The sequence below is a fragment of the Orcinus orca genome, chromosome 7 (genome assembly GCF_937001465.1).
Source record: "Orcinus orca chromosome 7, mOrcOrc1.1, whole genome shotgun sequence".
Taxonomy (NCBI): Eukaryota; Metazoa; Chordata; class Mammalia; order Artiodactyla; family Delphinidae; genus Orcinus; species Orcinus orca.
In genome coordinates this window covers 8,899,751-8,918,758 of record NC_064565.1, presented here as the reverse complement: position 1 = coordinate 8,918,758, position 19,008 = coordinate 8,899,751, and the positions used below count along the sequence as shown (strand labels likewise).

The 19,008-nt window shown below is 53.8% G+C and overlaps 2 protein-coding genes across 2 annotated transcripts in view; one reads left to right on the top strand and one right to left on the bottom strand.

Moving 5' to 3' along the window:
- FAM168B (family with sequence similarity 168 member B) overlaps positions 1-7,108 on the top strand; it is a 35,578-nt gene extending 28,470 nt beyond the window's left edge. The window contains exons 4-7 of the mRNA XM_004276882.4: positions 1,456-1,598; positions 1,732-1,909; positions 3,739-3,864; positions 4,308-7,108. Of these exons, the coding sequence (XP_004276930.1) occupies positions 1,456-1,598; positions 1,732-1,909; positions 3,739-3,851 (434 nt within the window). The 3' untranslated portion in view covers positions 3,852-3,864; positions 4,308-7,108. The remainder of the gene's footprint in view (positions 1-1,455; positions 1,599-1,731; positions 1,910-3,738; positions 3,865-4,307) is intronic.
- Positions 7,109-8,498: 1,390 nt separating this feature from the next.
- The window catches only part of LOC101275616 (uncharacterized), a 253,173-nt gene continuing 242,663 nt past the window's right edge, over positions 8,499-19,008 (bottom strand). Inside the window, 10 exon segments of the mRNA XM_004276883.3 lie at positions 8,499-10,409; positions 10,412-10,503; positions 11,045-11,122; positions 11,790-12,033; positions 12,835-12,966; positions 14,653-14,782; positions 15,067-15,299; positions 16,644-16,823; positions 16,896-17,072; positions 17,998-18,177. Coding sequence (XP_004276931.2) covers positions 9,930-10,409; positions 10,412-10,503; positions 11,045-11,122; positions 11,790-12,033; positions 12,835-12,966; positions 14,653-14,782; positions 15,067-15,299; positions 16,644-16,823; positions 16,896-17,072; positions 17,998-18,177 — 1,926 coding nt within the window. The 3' untranslated portion in view covers positions 8,499-9,929.

Sequence of the window (19,008 nt, the reverse complement as noted above, 5' to 3'; positions counted from 1 at the left end):
CAAAATTATTAGGTTCTAAAATGTCTTTTCTCTATTCTTGATCTGTGTGGCTTTGTGTCTTTTTATTTATTAATCTGCTTTATTGTCATTTTGGGTGGGGACAAATGTATGTGTTCAGCCTGCTGTACCTTAGACCCAGAAGTCTTTTTAGCAAAACCCTGGTGTTTGACAAGTTTTTCCTTTTGTTTTTGCTGTAATTAACAACACTGTGATGAGCATGCTTACAGTTCAGCCTTTATTCAAATCCATGCTTATTTCTTTTTTTCTTTTTTAATTGAAGTGTAGTTGATTTACAGTATTTTATAAGTTACCAGGGTACAATACAGTGATGCACAGTTTTTAAAGGTTATATTCCATTTATAGTTACTGTAAATATTGGCTGTATTCCCTGTGTGTGTCCTTGTAGTTTGTACCTCTGAATCCCCTACCCCTGTGTTGCCCCCCTCCTCCCTTCCCTCTCCAGTGAACCGCTGGTTTGTTCTCTATATCTGTGAGTCTGCTTCTTTTTTGTTATATTCACTAGTTTGTTGTATTTTTTAGATTCTACATATAAGTGATACCATACAGTATTTGTCTCTTTCTGATTTATTTCACTTAGCATAATACCCTCCACGTCCATCCATGTTGCAAATGACAAAGTTTCCTTCTTTTTTTATGGTTGAGTAACATTCCTGTGCGCGACCATATGTATGTGTGTGTTTCCCACATCTTCTTTATCTGTTGATGGACACTTAGGGTTGCTTTCTATCTTGACAATTGTAAATAATTCTGCTATGAACATTGGGATACATGTATCTTTTCAAATTAGCGTTTTCGTTTTCTTGGGATAAATACCCTGGAGTGGAATTGCTGAGTCATGTGGTAGTTCTATTTTTAGTGTTTTGAGAAACTTCCATACTGTTTTCCATAGTGGCTATACCAATTTGTGTTCTTACCAACGGTGTACGAGGATTCCCGTTCCTCCACAGCTTCACTGACTTTTGTTGTGTTCTTTTTATTCATAGCCATTCTCACAGGTGTGAGGCGATAGATAACTCACTGTGGTTTTGATTTGCATTTCCCTGATGATGAGCTATGTTGAGCATCTTTTTATGTGCTGTGCTTGTTTCTTTAAAACAAATTTCTAGAAGTAGAATGGTGGGGTTAAAAGACTTACATACTTTTAATGCCAAATTGTGCCCCACCAAGGGCGTGCTAATTTAAATTCCGACAGGACCAGTGTTTCTTTCCTGTTCCTATGTAAGTATGCACTCGGTAGAACTTTCTCCCCACCCCCCGAAAAAAAAAATACTTGCACATAAAGTCTAAGCAGTGAAGCCACATCTCAGCAGAGGTGTCAGATATGACTGTGGTCGGGGCTGGAACACTGCCTCGTTCCTCGCTGCATGCTTGGTCCGTCCCCTGTGTCTGGCCGAGTGTGGGTTTGAATTAAGGCTTTGGGCTTCTTTGTTTCAGGTTACACTCCTGGCACACCTTACAAAGTGTCCTGTTCCCCCACCAGCGGGGCGGTGCCACCGTACTCCTCGTCCCCCAACCCCTACCAGACCGCTGTATACCCCGTGCGAAGTGCCTACCCCCAGCAGAGCCCGTACGCACAGGTAGGCCTGGGGCGCGCTGTGGGTGTCTTACGGGGTCTCCTGGGCACTGTGCTTGTGGGAATGGCCGATTCCTCAGGGCTCTGACCCTCTGGGTGTGGAACCCTTGTGGCCCTCGTCTCTCTTCTTTCCCCAGCAAGGCACGTACTACCCCCAGCCCCTGTATGCAGCACCCCCTCACGTCATCCACCACACCACAGTGGTGCAGCCCAACGGCATGCCGGCGACGGTGTACCCTGCTGCCATCCCTCCGCCTAGAGGCAACGGCGTCACCATGGGCATGGTGGCGGGGACCACTATGGCCATGTCAGCGGGTGAGTCCTTGGCCCTGGGGTGCCTGCTCTGTGACGGCATGAGGGCTGGGGGAAGGGAGAGCTCACCAGTACTCTGACCCTTGGCTTTGACTTTTCATGGCTAGGGTTGTGTGGAAGGACATCTGATCCTTTTGGGAAGAAGTGGCATGTTGTGTTTTTCTTTACCTCCCCTCCTTTCTCTTCGCTGTCCTTTCAGTTGAGACTGGAGTGTGGGGTTTAGACCATGAACCAAGTACCTTTTCCATAGACCATGACTGAGTAGCCCTCTCCAAATGGGATGGGGCCACTTTTTTTGGAGAGCTGAGTCACTTGGCTGTAGGGACAAGGAGTGACCAGATGCCTATGGCGAGCACATAGAGCTTGGGCAGAGGGGGGGTACTTTGTGATCTGGGGGCTGGCCCTGTTGATCCTCCCCTTCAGTGTGGGATACCAGTGCAGGCCAAGTTGTCTGAACGGGGATGTTTCTATGAATCTAGGAAAGCCGGTCTTGTGTTCATAGAGATAACAGCTGCCTGTAGAAATCCTTTGGCGTACATTGATTTTATCTCCCCAGGCTTCCCCTAGGTCTGGAAAATAAACCACAGACAGAAGAGACCCGTGGCTGGAATGGGCCTGTCTCCATGGAACCTTGGAGTGTTTGAGGGCTTGACTGAATGTCTAGGGATTAGGTTACCTCCTGTGGGCATGTGAATTGTCTGTGGTGAGGGGCCAGGTACACACAATGCGTTTGGTTGCCCATGGCTGGGTCTTTAGAAAAAAAAAATGTGTGTGTGTGTGTGTATATATATATATATATATATATATATATATATATATATAGATCCCTCTTTGTTTTCCTAGACTTCAGTATAAGGAAGACGTGTCAGGAGAGAATGGTGTTTCAGGATACCATGTGTGTTTCTGCTTAGAGTCACTCTTTTATTTGGTTTTCCCATACTTACCCGTGAAGGCGGAGGAGAGTCTGGCACAGATAGAAACTGCGTGTTTGCGGCACATGGAGGGCGGGGATGGCAGGCCCTGGTGTGGGTGCCCTGGTGTGGGTGCAGGCAGGAAGGAGGGGGAGAGGAGGGCCGCCGGGTGGCCGTAGCTTCGAGGTGGTGCTTGTCCGTGAATGGACACAGCCGAGTTTTCTGCAGTTTCAGGGAAAACATGCTTAGCTTACGGTACTCAGAAGCTCATGTAGTTGGGAATCTCCCTCCGCCTCCCTCTCTCCCTCTCTTCCAGTTATTTATTACCACCATAACCCAAGTGTACAGGTCAGTGGTGTTATCACACTGTGGTGTCACATCTCCAGAACTTTCTCGTCCTGGAGAACTGAAGCTCTGTACCCATTAAACAGCTCCCCCTTCCCCTTGGCCCAGACCCTGGCAACCACCATTCTCCTTTCTGTCACTATCCATTTGACTCCTCTAGGGACCTCGTATAAGTGGACTCATGCGGAATTTGTCTTTTTGTGACTGGCTTATTTCACTGAGCATAATGTCCTCGGGGTTCATCCGTGTTGTAGCATGTGACTAATTCCCTTCCTTTTTAAGGCCGAATAATATTTTTGTTTTCTTTTTATCACCTCATCTGGAAAAATAATACGGTATGCTTTTATGGAGAGGAGGCCCAAAGGCTTCTGCAGACATGCTATCCATGCGAGCTTGCTGTGTTTATACAGCTTTGACTTGTATATAATCAAGAGTTCTGAGAGCATTGTGGGTCAGAGCCATCCCCTCTTCCTGTCTGCCTCCCGCCTTGCCACGGGGGTTGGGCGGGAGCTCCCCTGTAAGAGGGAGCAGTGGTGGGGTGCTGCCCTCCACTGAGATGCCTGCTCTTCCTTCCAGGTACCTTGCTGACTGCCCACTCCCCAACTCCTGTCGCCCCCCACCCCGTCACCGTGCCCACGTATCGGGCCCCAGGAACGCCCACCTACAGCTATGTGCCCCCCCAGTGGTGATCACCCTGCAAACGTAAGTGACTGGTGAAGCCCGAGGCCAGCTTGTGACTAAAGTGCATTTTTTTAAGAGGAGAATGGGAGATCTGTGTCATTTTAAATACTGCCAAGAAAAATGCTACCTGATGATCCAAAGGCAATGCAGCGTTTAAATTTTTGTCCTTATTGGGACTCTGCAGAGGAAAGAAGAAGGAAACCATGAGTTCTTGCTGTGCATCCTCTGCACTGTGTCCCTTACCTGGGCTGTGCTCTAGTCTCCTGCCCGCCTCCTGCAGGAAGTAGGACTCCAGTTGTAACTGGAAGTCTCTGGGGTCCGTGGGAAGCAGCACGGCTGCCTCTCTTGCTGCTGCCCTTTCTTGTCCTAGTGGATCTCCTCCTCCAGTTGAATGCCTCCTTTTCTGAGCAGTGGTGCTAGAGGAGCTGTGTGTGACTGTGTCCATCTTTCTCCCCACCCCCCAGGTTTGTGGATGGAGCTGTGCAGTCACATCATAGAGGTTCCACAGCTGGTGCTGCAGGCCTTGTGCCTCCAACCAGGACTTTCTTCTTAATGCTCTCGACACTTAGCTAAACACTACTACGGCCGGCCCAGCAGGTCCTAGCACCCTCAGTCTCCAACTGACTCTGTGGGTTGGTCTTAAAGCAAATCCTGTTTGGTGGGCTGCCAGGCAATTTTTTAGCTAACTGTAATGATAAAAAGGGAGTGTTAATCTGTTCTGAATCATATCTAGTTGAATGCATGTTAAAAAAACCACAAAAACAAAGCTTGCTCAATCTACCTGCAGTGACTGATGCAGAACCATCATATGCAAAATCCAAAGGAATGGAAAAGTATTTTACAACTTGTATCACTAATGCACTGTTGTAATGTATGCAAAGTCTTAAAGTTATAAGTGTTAAAGTGAATTTCTTCATAGAGCATCTGAAATCTCTTTGATGATTCTTCAGCCTTTTGGGGTTGACGTGGGTTGCCGGTTGGAAACGTGGACTTCTAGTTTCCACCCATCTGTTCCTTTTGCACGGACTGCACTGGGAGAGAGTTGCAGGGACGGGGAGAGTGTGGGGAGGCCACCGCTGCTTGGGGTGCAGCCAGGTTAATGGCTTTCTCTCCATTTAGGCTTGTGGGGTCAGTGTGATGTGGACGTCCTTAGGGATTACCATGAATCCAGTTAGGGACACAAGGTGGTTTATGTATCAGCAAAGCAATTTTCTCTGCCATCTAAATTTTCATTACAAATCTCTTACAGATAGAGATGATGTTTTCTATATGTTTAATGGAAAAGTCCTATGTAGAGCTAAATTATTTTCCTGGGATGGGAGATATGTGAGAGAACCAGCTACACTTGGAGGAGGTATTGGCCTCACCTTTATTTAGCTTAGAAAAATCATTCCTTTCCCCCCTACCCCCACCCCCCCGGGAAGTGTCTGAGTCACCTGAAAACATATGTAGGCATTGTTGTTCTCCCTCTCACAAAGAAGGCAAAGACTTCATTCAGCTGTGTGTTATGAAGAAAGTTGTATATTTAAGAACTTTTAAAAGGGAACAGAACTTTATTGGATATTGATTGTTCCTTGTAGAGAGGCAGGGCTGTGGCTGTGTTTCGGCCCATGCACTTGATGGGGACTTGTCCTCTGAGACCACCTGGAGGGCACTCGTGGAGATGGCTGTGGGGAGGTGTGAGGAAAGGGCTGGCGCCTGTTGTCTGTGAGCCCCTTTGGCCATATCTTCTCGTGGCTGGGGACACTCAGCACAAAGCACGTGTGGACAGCAAAGGGCCAGGCAGCATCAGAACGTGTTTGCCTGCCAGAACTTATCACAGAAAGGATTTTGTGTTTAAAATCTGAATATTGTACATAAGAAACCAAGAGGATTTTTTGCCTAAATGTGCCCAACTTGTATCAATGGGTGTGTGTGTGTGTGTCTGTCCTCAGATGAAGTCGGAGGGGGTGGGGGGGTGAGGGCTGTTCCCTTTCAGCGGTCTGTCAGGGGCGGGGGTGCCCCTGCTCCACCCTGTCGTCGTTTCAAGTGCTGTGGGCCTCAGGTGGGGAGGGCGCCTTTCTCTCCTTACGGCTCCGGCAGCTGGTCAGGGCTCCGGCACTGGGGTGGCGTTCAGCCCCGGATGGTGAGTGGATACCTGACCCCTGAGCCTTTGGTAACCTTATTTTTTATAGTAAGTACTCTTCATAGTTTTCTTTTTCACATTTTATTTTATAAGAGGTTTAGGAATATTTTTGCATGGATCATTGTAAACAGAAGATTTATTTCTAATGTCTGTAACATAGTGTGTTTACTGATAAGTACTTTAAATTGCTTCAAGAGCACTTAACCCACCTTTGTATGTGTGTATTCATGTGTGTGTGTGTGTGTGTGTGTGTGTGTGTGTGAGTAGCAGCCATTTACCCCAGGCACACTGTCCACTTCAACTCTTTGTTGGTAATTCCATCTGTATAGTGGACGGTTTGTAATATCAATATGTTCTAAGGGTTCCAGGGGCTGAACAGAGAAGTTGGTTTCCCCAGTTTAGCGTAATAAGATAGGAGAAAATGAGAGTTTAGGATATGCTTTTTAAACGTCCCAGTGTGCGCACACACAGAAACACACATGCCACTACCTGTAAGGATTGGACTCATTTGAATTCAGGAGGAAGTTATGAGAAATTATATAGGCTGTTTCTTCCAGCTTGCCTGAGACTTGGCACACACAGGGTGAGTGTTTTCACGAGCACTGAATTAAATGGTGTTTTCAAGAGAAAGAAAAGAGTGGGTTTCGTTTTCTCCCCATTTACATCAGCTTTATAAACACTTTCCCCCCTGTAATTTCTTAAAAAATCTTATTTCCCTTTTGTGAAGTTGAGTTGGGAGACTTCATCAGATACTTTTGCATTATGGAATACATCTCTGTGGAAACCTTTTTAATTTTGAAACTATCGGCATCAGCTACCAAATATGGAAGGTAGATCTTGTCTAGCAGGTGAGAATCTGGATATAATGAATAGTAACAAAACTAGCATATATTGTAATTTTAGCAGCATTTAGTTCCAGTAAAATTAACTAAGGAATAGAGCTTCTGTTATAAAATTGCGTAATTTGATATCCTAAGCACAACAGTAGAACATTCAGAGAAATTTTGCATTTTTTATATGTGACATTCCTAATTTGAGAGTCTTTCAGCTAAATTACAGTTATTTTAGAAGTTGAGACAGGCAAGTAAAGGAACTAATTCCTATAAACATAGGTATCATCATGGATATATATATTTTTTTCATGAATATTTTTAAGAAATTTTATTCTTCAGCCTTCCCCTAAGGTTTAGAAGGTATGTTTCTCTGCTTAGGGAAACCTTGTTTGGATCTGGGCCAGGTGACTGAACGTTTCACGATGAGTGATCGTCCCGTCATCCTGCTGCCTTTGAGAACTGAGGCCAGCATCCGGGCCAGGGCCATTCATGGTGACAAGCACAGAAGCGCTTCCAGAATCTTTTACGTCTCTTGTGTTCAACCTTTTCTCAGCATTCTTATTGGTTTGGTTATTAAGCCTACCAGTTGTATTATGTGACTCTGTTTCTTGAGTGCTATGCAAATGTAGTATTTACAGGAGCCGAATGTGGTTCTGAGCTGTGGGCTGGACAACTGGTCGGTACGCGCCCTGCCCTTCCCAGGCTGGGCATGCAGTGCCTCGCTCCATCTGCTGGCATCGGCACTTCAAACAAGAGGAAACAGATTCTTGGGGCTTGGGATGTGCTAATCTCTGGTAGTGCTGTCCTGCCAGCAGGTGGAGAAAGGATGGCAGGCACCAGACGCATCAGTATTGGGGCTTGCTTTTTAAGAAGGAAACCCAGACTTCTTCACCTGTCCTTTGTAAACATTTGGAAACAGTATGACTCAGACCAGTTGGGCCACCTTCTCCCTATCTGGCAGCTAACGGCTGGACACCCCCGTTCTTGCCAGCCTGGGCATTGCCCAGACGGGACGCCTGCCTGACTTCCTCTGGCCGTGCAAGGGCAGGCTTAAGGGTGTGGGGCTTGAGGTGGGGGGCAGCTTCTGGTTCTTCTCTTGGTGCTTTCTAAAGACGGGTGTGTCTCTAGAGAGGAGTGGTTGGCATAGGGGAAGGGTGGCCCGCGTGACTCTCCTCTAGCACATTTCACATGTTGGTATGTTTTTTTGTCCTGAGCTGTTTGTTACTCAACCTGAGCTTTCTGAAAGGAGCCTGCAGAGGACAGCCTGCAAAGGAGGGTCTGATCTTTTCAGGTAGAAAGTTGCAGAGTTGATCTTACATGTTTCAGAGGATTTGTCTCTTTCCCCACCCTATTCTCTTGAACAGAAAACCTCTGGGGTAATCTTATTTGAATCCCCGGGATCAAACGTCAAGTCACTTGGGACAGGGAGACGAGGAGAGGCTGGCATCTCTGTGCAGGGAGCCTGCAGTGAGCTTCAGGGGATGCTGTGCTCCCAGGATTGGTGTGTTGGAGATGACAAGTGTCTTGGCTTGGCCTCCTGAGCCCTGTTGGTCTCCTGTAGGTCCTCGTGCAGACCAGTGGTTGGTAGACCAGTTGGGCTGGACCTGAGGCCAGCTCTCATGTGTTCCTGGCGGGGTTACTGTGATGGCCACTCAAGAGAGACCCCAGGGAGCCACTGTTACTGACTAGGAAATTGGTTTTTGTTTTTTTTAAAACGATTTTGGAATACTGTGTTTTTTTTTTTTAGACCGTTCTCATAGTACTTTTTTAAAACTTAAGTCAGCATTGTCTTCCAGTGTTAAAGGCCCCCCTCACCTCTGCATTGAACTTAAGGTGTCAATCAATACAAAGGAATGGAACACCCATCCTGAGCCAATTCCATTATGTGTAAATTCGTACTATTTTAATTTTTTATGCAATCTGATGAGTAGATGAGCTCAGATTTAAAATCCTTAAAAGCACGTTTATTGTAACAAGAATTGTTATGTATTAATACTGCAGTTTTCAATAAAGATTGACTTGTGTTGCATATTGTGATTTTCATGATTTTTCCCCATAGGTTTTGTCTCCAGGTGGCTTGGCCGGGATGGAAGGTGTAGTGTCTCTTAAGTTAGGAAGTCCAGGGGTTTCAGGCTCAGCCCCAGTGACCTGGGCAGTATGTACGGGTGTGAAGGTAGCAGGTTGTGGGTAAGGGGAGGGAAGCCACCCTTGTTCCTCCTCTTGTGGTCCTGTGGCCTGGGTCCTCCTGGGAGGAAGACACATCCTTCCCCATTTCACCAAGGAGGAAGGTGAGACCCAGAAAGATTACGGACTGCCTGTCCCCCAAACTCACTTCAGCTAAACAGACTGACTCTGGAAGCAGCCAGGCAGGGAGGTGCTGAGACAGCTCCCAGTTACCCGGAGCCTCTCTGAAGCCTCTGTCCACCAAAGCCCTGGGGGCCTAGCTCATTCCTCTAGTCTTAGGAAAGGCCTGGGGTAGAAACAGATAAGTGGCGAGGGGACGAGAAAATGCACAGAAAACAAGGGCCGGCAGCCAGGTTATTTTTCACAAGTTTCTTTATGAAATTAAATGTGGTTTCTGGTTTGGAGAAGGTGTAGTGCAAGAGTGACTGTACATGCTGCTGAATTCCCGTGGGCCACAGGGGCGGCTCCGTGCCCCAAGCCAGGCCCTGGCCACACTCATTGGTGCCCCTCCTCTGTGGGATGTGGGCTTCCTTCCAACCCACATGCCCACCAGCCTCTGGGTGGGTCAGTCCTGGGTGCCGGGCCACAGAATTCAGTCCTTATGGCTTCTCACGCTCACTTAGGGTAAGGCAGTCTTTCTGTGTCACTAACAATTCTTTTTCTCTACCGTTAGAAAAACAAAATCTGAACAAAAAATACTGGAACCAGGTTCTGGAATCACCCCACAGCTACAGGTGGACTGGTCACAAACCCTGACAGAAGTATTCAGCTGACTATGGTTTTCTTTCCACTATGAACAAACACATCACAAGTGAAGAGAGGGTGTCCAGCAGCCAGGAGTGTCTAGAGAGGGGCTGGGAAGCAAAAACGGGTGGGCTCTGGGCCAGATGTTTCTGTGTGCAGAATTCCTGGTTCCCACCCACCAGGGACGCAGGCTGCCTGGTTCACCAGCTGGGGGCCTGCAAGGAGAACAGGAGGGCAGAGGGGCACACAGCCTGGCTCTGCTGGTGGCCGAAGGCAGAGACGTCTCCTGCCCAGAGAAACCAGGGGCAGGAGGGACGATTAGATGTCCCAAGAAGAGGGTCCAAAGCGGCATTCTCACACGTGCTGGCCTGGTGGTGGTTCTGAGCTGTGGCTCCCAGGAGGCCCCGCACAGGCCGAGAGGGTGGCGGGAGGTTCACGTGCTGGGGGCCTGCCTCTCCAGCCAGCGTCTCCAGCGCCCCAGTAGTGGGGAGGAAACCGGGAATGGGGGCACCTCGCACCTCCCACCTCCAGTCTGCGTAACAGGCAGAGGAAGGCCGGGGAGGAAAAGCTGGAGGCCCGCCGGTGGGGCAGGTCCAGATGGTGCCATTGGCGGGGCGTGGGCTCACTTGCGGAAGGGCGCCAGCCGGCTGATGCTGTGCCAGAAGGTGGACGGCTTCCGCTTGGGCTCTGCTAGCACCAGGACCTGTTGCTGCGGCAGGCTGGTGGGCAGAGCTGGGTGCTTCTGGCGTGTCAGGTAGTAGGGCCGGCTGAGGGCTGGGCAGGGGAAGAGAGCAGGGGTCGGAGGTGTGTTGGGAGCCGCGTGGCACAGGGCAGAGCCTGTGGGGGCAGCGGGCCGTCCCCGGGCTGCCTCCAACACCCACCCTTGCTCCCCTGGGGCTGACCACACCCAAGGGCCTGGGCTGCCCTCCGTGGTCTGCAGGGGGGATGGCCAGGGGGCGTGGGAAGGCGTGAGGCCTGGAGCTGCTCTTGGGGGGGCGTTTAACGTTTCTGTAGGAACAGGCTGTTAGTTCCTTGCCACGAGGTGCCTAGGCCGGCTGCCAGGAAGCAGCCCTGCCTGGGGAAGGAAAAGCTGGCACCGAACAGCACCGTGCTGCTCCCGGGAGCCTGCGGGGCTGGAAAGCAGGAATATCCACCGCGTGCCTAAGCAGGCTTCCCCTCACCAGCGGCCCCTCACCACCAACCTTTGGGAACACAGACCTGCAAAGGGCAGTGGGCACCTCTGAGGACCCAGGCCCAGCTGACCCTGCTTTGGGCCGGGCTGCTGTGGGTGGAGGTGGGACCACCACCTGCTTACCTTTGGGCTTCCCGACAGCCTGCTGCTTGCTGGCATTCAGCATGGCCTGCTTCCTCTGTAGCTGGGTGATGGAGAAGCCTGAGAAGGGGCCACAAATGAGAGCCACAGCTGCCCTCCCACACCCCCCTCCTCCCCCCGCCACGGTCCTCTTGCCCTGGCACCAGTGCAGTCTCTGTGCACCCGGCCCTGCCCACAGTACTCGGGGGTCAGCATCCCGCCCCACCAGCCTGGCTCGGCCGCCCAGGCGGAGGACGTGCTCCGCAGGGGCGCTCTGGTGCACCTCTCGGCGGCCTCCCTCGTCGCCCTGCCCCGTCGCTCACCCTGCCCGGCTCACCGACGTGGCTGGTGCCTACTGTCCTTTCTCGGCCCTGTGGAGGCGGCTCCTTTGCCAGATCCAGAACCGACCTGGTCACCGCCCAGCGTGATGGCCAGGGGCCCAAGGGCAGGAGGGGAATGCCGTGCTCACGTGGGGCAGGGGGAGGCCTCTGGAGGCCGGCGCCCACCTCCCACTCCAACTGAGCAGAGGCTCCCACCCTATGGAGTGTGTGCACGCGTGTGGCGGGGGGCAGTGACCCACGCCTGGGGCCGAAGCCACGACGTGTCCCAGAGCCTCGCCAAACCCTGAGGTTCTGCCCGTGTGAGACCGGCCTCTCACAGTCCCAAGGTCATGCCGGCTCCCCGGCACGGGGGCACGGAGGGCTGGGTGGGCCCTCGCGGTGGGGCCAGGCCAAGCGGGCTCTCGCACCTGTCTCCTGGTCCAGCCGCACCTGGTCCCGCTCCCTGGCGAAGGCCTTGAGCCAGCGCTGCTTCTGCTCGGGCTTCTTGGCGCACAGCAGCTGGCTCTCCCCCGAGGGGCCGCAGCGCAGCCGGAAGGCGTTCCTGACGCTCACATGGAGCTCCCCGTCCTTCCCGTCCTCCAGGTCCACCAGCTCCAGGCCATCCAGGTCCAGTCGGCCCTTGTAGTAGAGCACGTCCCGGCGGAGAAGGTCCTGCCAGAGACGCCGTGAGCCCCCCGGCCCGCCTGCTTGCCCGGCCCCGCGGCCTGAACCATCCTCCTGACCGCGTCCGAGGCCCTGCCTCACCTTCTGCCCTGTGACCATAAGGGCCAGCGGGCTGCAGAAAGTGATCTCGGGAGGGAGAGCGAGCCTGGCTTGGCCCACGACCACATGCTGAACCCATGGTGAAGGAGGCGCTCCTTGAGTTAACATTTACTGGCTGGCCTGGGGGTCTCTAAACACCCCCAGCCTCACGGGGAGGCAGCCATGGAGACAGGCAGCAGGCCAGGGCCCACAGTGCGCAGCAAAGGAGAGCATCAGTCTACCGAGGCCAGGCCAGAGCCAGCGCTCAGGAGGGCTGCCCAGCCACTTGTGCCATGTTTTGAAAGGGGAGTAGAAGCCAGCAGCGAAGAGGAGGCCTGGAGGCAGCTGGAACAGAGGATCCCAGGGTTGGGAAGGGGAAGCTGAGGTTTGCAGGAAGAGAAGAGCTGGCTTGAGAAGCGAGCAGGGGCTCTTCAGGAAGGAGGGTGTTCTTAACAGCACTGCGCGCCGGTCAGACTCTGAGGGCCACCCTCTGGTCCCTGGGCCACTAGGCTCACTCTGTAGACAGCCCCCTACCGTGCGCGCGCTCGCGCGTGTGTGTGTGTCATTTGGGCAGCAGGGCCCCGGGGAGAGGAATCGTGTATATGTGTGTGTGTGTCATTTTCTCTGGGCAGCTGCTCCCAGCCCTCGACCTCACTCCCTCCATTCCTGCTCTAAACAGGTGCATCTAGCAGGGAAGAGTGACTCTGGTACCTTCTTACAGTAGATGAGCTGGTGGTCAAAGAGAAAAAACATCCTCTGCTGGCTCTTGGCTTGTGGCTGTGTGACACGAGTCAGCTCCCCTGAGTGGATGAGTTCTGAGCTCCTGACCAGGAGATCTTCTCCCTGGGGGACCCAAGGGGAGCCGTGAGCTGAGTGCTCCCATCCTGGGGCTTAGAGCAAGGCTCTGCTGGGCTCGGCATCCTGCCTCTACTGCTGGCTCGGTAGGTGGGGTCCTTACTGGCCCTGCCTGCCCACGGCCCCCGTCGGGCCAGGGTCTGCAGCAAGCAGCAGGCCATAGAGGAAGGGGTTGCTCTTGAAGCCCGAGGAAGTGGGGTGGAGTCAGAAGGCGGTTTGGCCTAGGAGTCGGTCATCTCCGTTAAATGAGGCCCCACAGCAGTCAGTGGCGTGAGCATTCGCAATGTGGCTAATCCCTATCAAGGTGTCATTTAGGAAAACTATACACCGATTTTTAAGACTTAGTATGAAATCAAGACTGTGACTATTTCACCAATGGTATTTTATATGTTGATTACATGTGGAAATGATATTTTGGATATACTGGGTTAAACGAAACATCATTAAAGTTAGTTTCACCTGTTTTTTTCTTTTTCTTTTTTTGCGGTACGCGGGCCTCTCACTGTTGTGGCCTCTCCTGCTGCGGAGCACAGGCTCCGGATGCGCAGGCTCAGCGGCCATGGCTCACGGGCCCAGCCGCTCCACAGCATGTGGGACCCTCCTGGACCGGGGCACGAACCTGCATCCCCTGCATCGGCAGGTGGACTCTCAACCACTGCGCCACCAGGGAAGCCCCTTTTTTCATTTTTAAGGTAGATCCTAACACATACAGAATTCCCTATGTGGCTCACACGGTACTTTGGACAGTGTGGCTCTAGAGAACAGTTAGACCTGGCTGGAAGTCACTTCCGAGGCCTGTCTTTTAAAAGGGGTTTCGGAGGTTGTCCTCTGGCTCAGTGTTACTTAGTACCTGAATTCCTATCATCAGACTTCACACTTTCAGATGAAGCCCTACTGCGCCCAGTTCCTCCAGGAAAATGCAAACCACAGCCAGGCGCTATTGGCAGCCACTCAGTTTGGGATAAGTGAGTTTGTGAGGGTCCTTGGTCAGGGCTGGGCCTCAGAACCAATCATCAGGAAAGCAAAAGCCAGGCACCCAAAACAAAACACAAATCAAACACTCAGCCCCCCTCTCAGGGAGTCTAATTCCGTATTTCTAGGATGGGGCCTAGGAATCTTGTTTTTTCACAGATTTTACGGTTGGTGGGCGGGGTTGGAGAGAACAGGACAGGACCGTCGCCGTTAGTTCAGGCATCCGTGCTGCCTTAGAAGACGAGACTGGCCCACGTGAGGGGATTGTGTATGCCAGGAAAACGGAACCAGGAGGCTCCTCCGACCGGTGGCAATCCGTCTCTGGTCACACTGTGGCAAGCCTGGCCCCTTCTGTTGGGAGCCCCAGAAGTTAACTCGAACTTGGGGGCCCAGCCTGTCCCCAGAGGCTGGCTGGCTGCACCCTGAGAGGAGCATGTGGCATTTTACACGTGCCCTGAGCTCTTCACCAGGAAGGAGGCCAGCAGGCCTGCTCCGGGAGCAGCGCTCAAGGCCTGGGGCTCGGACACGGGCCGGGCTGGCCCTGCAGAGCCCCAGCTCTCCCTCCTGACACTAGCTCCTGTTTGCTGGCTCCTAGGAGCATGGCCCCCTGCTTCAGCGCCCTCCTAGGTTTCTCAGGGGCAAGCATGGTTTTAAAGCCAAGGCCAAGCCCCACGGCATTTTCTGGGGGTGTTGGGCCCTCACCTCCCAGTCCTCTATGGAGCTCTGCCACTGAGCGATCTTGTCGATGTTTTCAAGTCTCCGTTTCCGTTCGTTGATGAGCTGGGCCACATTCTTCATGGCATGTAAGGCAGCTTCCACGTCCTTGAAATCCCTGGGGCGGAACAGAGGTGGAAGAGGGCTTACGAGATCCCTCTGGGGCTGTGCCCTTGTGCCATTTCTCCACCCATCAAGTGCATACCCCCATCTTCTCCATAAAAGAGGCACAGAGCAGAACTTAATATCCTATTCAACTTTATTCAGCCCAGCCCCTCACTGCAAGGACAGCTCACGAAGGCTGGAATTGTTGTACGTTTCGGTCTGTGCTGTCACCCCAGTGCCCGCAGTAGTGCCCAGCACACTAAAAGCCTCAACAAACCTCCCCCAGCACCCTCCTACCTGTGCTGGGGGTGCGTGTACTTGAGCAGCTCAGCCAGCTGCAGAGGGTACTTGCAGATCTTCTGCACAGGTGTCAGCAGGAAGCCGTCCAGGGAGATGTCGATCATCTTCTGCAGCAGCCGGCAGGCCTCGAAGAAGTACACGTACTTGCTGAGCTTGGCGAGGCGCGAGAGCTCCACGCAGGCGTTGGGGTGGTTGTTGCAGTACTCTGAGTAGATCTGGAAATCCGCTTGCTGTGGGCACAGCTGGAGGTGAGGACGGCTGCCTCCTGACCCCACCAGGCCATGGGCAGTGTGGGGGCGGGAGTGGGAGGCAGCTCAGGGAGCCCAGGCTCTGTCTACCTACGTCTCTGGGCACAAGCCACGCAGAATCGTGCCCAGGGACGTGAAAGACCCCAGAAAACTCAGGCATGCGCTTGCCTGTCGCCACCTAGCTTTCTCTGCAGGGCCCTCAGCAGATATTTTGACAGTATGCCAGGTTTCTGGGTGAAATCAATGATACTAATAAGGAAGGGATATCACGGCCCAAAAGGAGAGAGAGGGAGATTAAGAGAGACCCCGACGGCTGTGCCTCCCGGGCTGTCTTCCTCCTCAGCCCAGTGTTTTGCTTCTTCCTCACAAAGCTCTGGCCTCACATCTGAACACAGCCGCTGTCAAACTTTACTCAACACCATGTGAGAGAGATATATCCACGTTGCGTGTGTTGTACGGGAGACTCACTGTGCCTGCTTTTGTGTGTAACTTTCATCTACCTGGAGCCAGAGGGAGACCTAGGTCTGACCTAGGACTTCGTGGACTTAGGTGGAAAAGGAGGGTAGCTGGCTGCCTGGCAGGCTGCTGTGATGGTCCCACTGGGTAATGCTGATAGCGTGCCTGTTAGACATGCCCTGTTTCCCATTCCCTTGTCACAACTCTGCCTGATGAATAATACAGGACCCAAATTCCCATACTCACTCAGGTACCCAGACCCACCACCTGCTTCTGAGGTCACCCTCCTCAGCTTTCCTCCTGCCACTGGAGAGGGGTGGAAGGGCCTCCCCAACCCCCCACTGCTAGCAGTCGGAAAGGAGCCCAGGTTGTCCTTGATGGGCTGAGCTAGGCATCCTCTGCTCAGCCCCACATGACTGCCACAGGAGAGGGATGAAAACAAGGAGTCCACCTAGCCCAGATGAGTCCAATGAACCTTGGCTAAAATGTCAACTGGCATTTAGAGTGGAAGTAAGAACTAATTCAACCTCAATTCCAGTGTGCTTACTGTGAGAGGAATCCCAGAATTCGCTAGAACAGCCCTTAGGGTGTTCAGCAGGTGGCCCAGCCCACCTCTGTCCCAAGCAGATCCTTTCCGGGGCCAAAGCCTAGGCCTGCCTGCTCCAAGGAGCCTTCTCCAGCTTGGTTTGCCCACCTCACCCCACCCGGACCCCCAGAAGCAGAGAAACTTCCAAAGCAGAGTGGAAGGGTGACAGCGGTCGGGGCCAGGGATGGTGGGGCAGGGCAGAGCCCCCAGCAGAGATGGGGGGTTCAGGGGCTACCGCACAGGGTGAGGGCCTCGGGGGCAGGGTCCCAGGGCGGGCTGCTCACGTGTTCCAGGAAGCAGGCGCCCAGCTCGCTCAGGTGTGGCCGCTCCCGGTTGAACTTCTGCTCCAGCGCCTTCACGAAGGCCTTCTGGCACCGGTAGATGTCCTCGATGTTCCCGAAGATGGTTCGCAGCTGCTCCTCGCTGAACATGTCCACGCGCTTGCGACACTGCCTGAGGTAGCCCTGGGGGCGCGGGCGGTCAGGCTCACCTCCGGGTGCCCTCCACCCCCAGCCCCACCAGCCCGCGAGCCTCACCTCGCAGATGTCGCGCAGGTGCTTGATGTAGTCGCGCTCGGTGCTGAGGATCTCGTTGATGACGTTGGTCCGCATCTGGTCCTTGCTGCTCTGCGCCTCAGCCCCGCCGTGCCCGGCCCCGCCGTGCCCGGTCCCCAGCGCCGCGTCGTCCGCCGGCTCGTCCTGGTTCACCCGCAGCTGCAGGCAACGCGGCCGGTCAGCGTCCCCCGGGACCGCAGGGGCAGGAAGCCGCTCCGTCACCCGCACAGTGCCCGCAAGGACAGGAGACGCCAGGTCCGAAGGCGCCCCGTTCCCCGGCTTCCCCCTTACATTCGGCTCTGCGAGGCATAGTGCTCGGAACCGGGCACACGCTCACTGCAGGGCCTCTGAACCAGCGCCTGCTCATACTGGGCCCTCTAGGGGCTGTGAAGGAAGCAGACGGGTGATGTGGCCTTGCCAGCTCTGGGACTGTAGCTAGGAAAGGCTCCGGGTGCAGAGAGCGCTGTTCCTCCGGGAGGTCTGGGGCAGGAGAAGCACTCCCCTCCCCACGGCCCTCTGCCTGGTTTGGAGCCTGCGCCTGGATTCCTTCCCTGGAGACCAAAGGCTGCCTTAGGTCTGGGTTCGCTCCCGTGATCTCTTGGGTTAAAGACTTAGCTTGTCCCTGCCTCAGTTTCCTCAGGCGTAGCGATGGCTCCCAGATCCCAGGACTGTTGTGAAAGTTAGAACTGAGATGCCCCGTGCAGATGGTCTGCACAGTGCTTTGCAGATGCCTGGGAAGCCCAGCTGGCTGTGGCGGCTGTACTCTAACACACAGACCCCCCCACGCCCGGAGGGGACCACTTTTCTGACCTGTTCTTCACTGGCCGCTGAGGACTCCTGGAGGGAGGGGCAGGGGCAGGGATGGAGTTGGTGGTGGCGCAGGAGGAAGGCTGTGTCTCGATTCCCAGGCTGGGTTTCCCGACACCCACCCGCCCACCCAGCCCCCAGCCTGCAGTCCCAGCGCAGCTATGAGTGGGAGGTCCACACACAGCACCCCAGACCCCAGAGCAGTTTCAGGCTTGCACTGCTGAGCAGAGCCAGCTGCCTCTTTACGGGGCTAGGAGAAGCTCGGGCCAGTGCGTACCCGCACAAAGCTTGCTGGAAACCAGCCCTCGCCGTCAGCGACCCGGCCCCACCACCACTCTCTGTTGGTGGCATCCATTACTTCGATGACGTCCCCGGCGTTGAAGCCCAGTTCCTGGTCATCCATGGTGACATGGTCCCAGAGTGCTTCAGCACAGACCACACTGCCATCACTGATGAGCTGTGGAGAGAACCAGGGAGGGCGGGTCACAGGGGTGAGGGTGTTCCTGCCCTCTGTCCCCCACCCCTGGGAAGCGGGGATCCTGACTCGTGGTACAGAGGGGCGGACGGAGGCTCCCTCTGAGCCAGCCGCTCTTCGGGAGGCAGAGCTGTGCCCAGGGCATGTCTAGACTGGCGGTGAACTTGATCCTTGACTGCTAGAATCCTGGGGAGCCACAGAATCTGAGGGCGAGCAAGCTGCCCCCTCCTGCACACAGGGCACACCTTCCTCCCGTCCCCCCTGGGCCGTGATTAAACTATTGCCTCTCAGCTTCCCCGTGTCTCTGCTGTGCTCCATGATGCTGGCCTGGGGCACTGCCGGCTGCATCTCTGCTTGTGCCGGCCGTCCCCTGTGGCATCAGAGGGGACCTGAGAACTGGAGAGGGAGGGGGCTTGCTCCTTCCTAGTGGCTTCTTGTGGACCTGCAGTCTACCACCTGATTAGCAGCAAACACCGCTTCCCCAGGTCTGCTGGTGCCCAGCCACTGCAGTAGCTGGATCCGGTCTGCAGTGTTTTTTGAACGCCTGCAGAGCCAGTCTCGGCCCCCTCGGCACCAGCTGAGCAGCCCCCCTCCTCAGAGTTCTAGGCCTCCGGCTCACAGAATTCTCAGTTTTAATTATTCCAGTCTAGTTCCTTCATTCCCCAGCTCTAGAGAGGAAGGAACATCTCGCAGTTGCCACCTCTGTCACAGAAACCTCAGGGCTGTTCCTGAGCACTTCATGACTGAGTCACCCACTTTACACCTGGCTGACAATTCTCTATATTAATTTCTCCCTCCGGAAATGACTGGCGT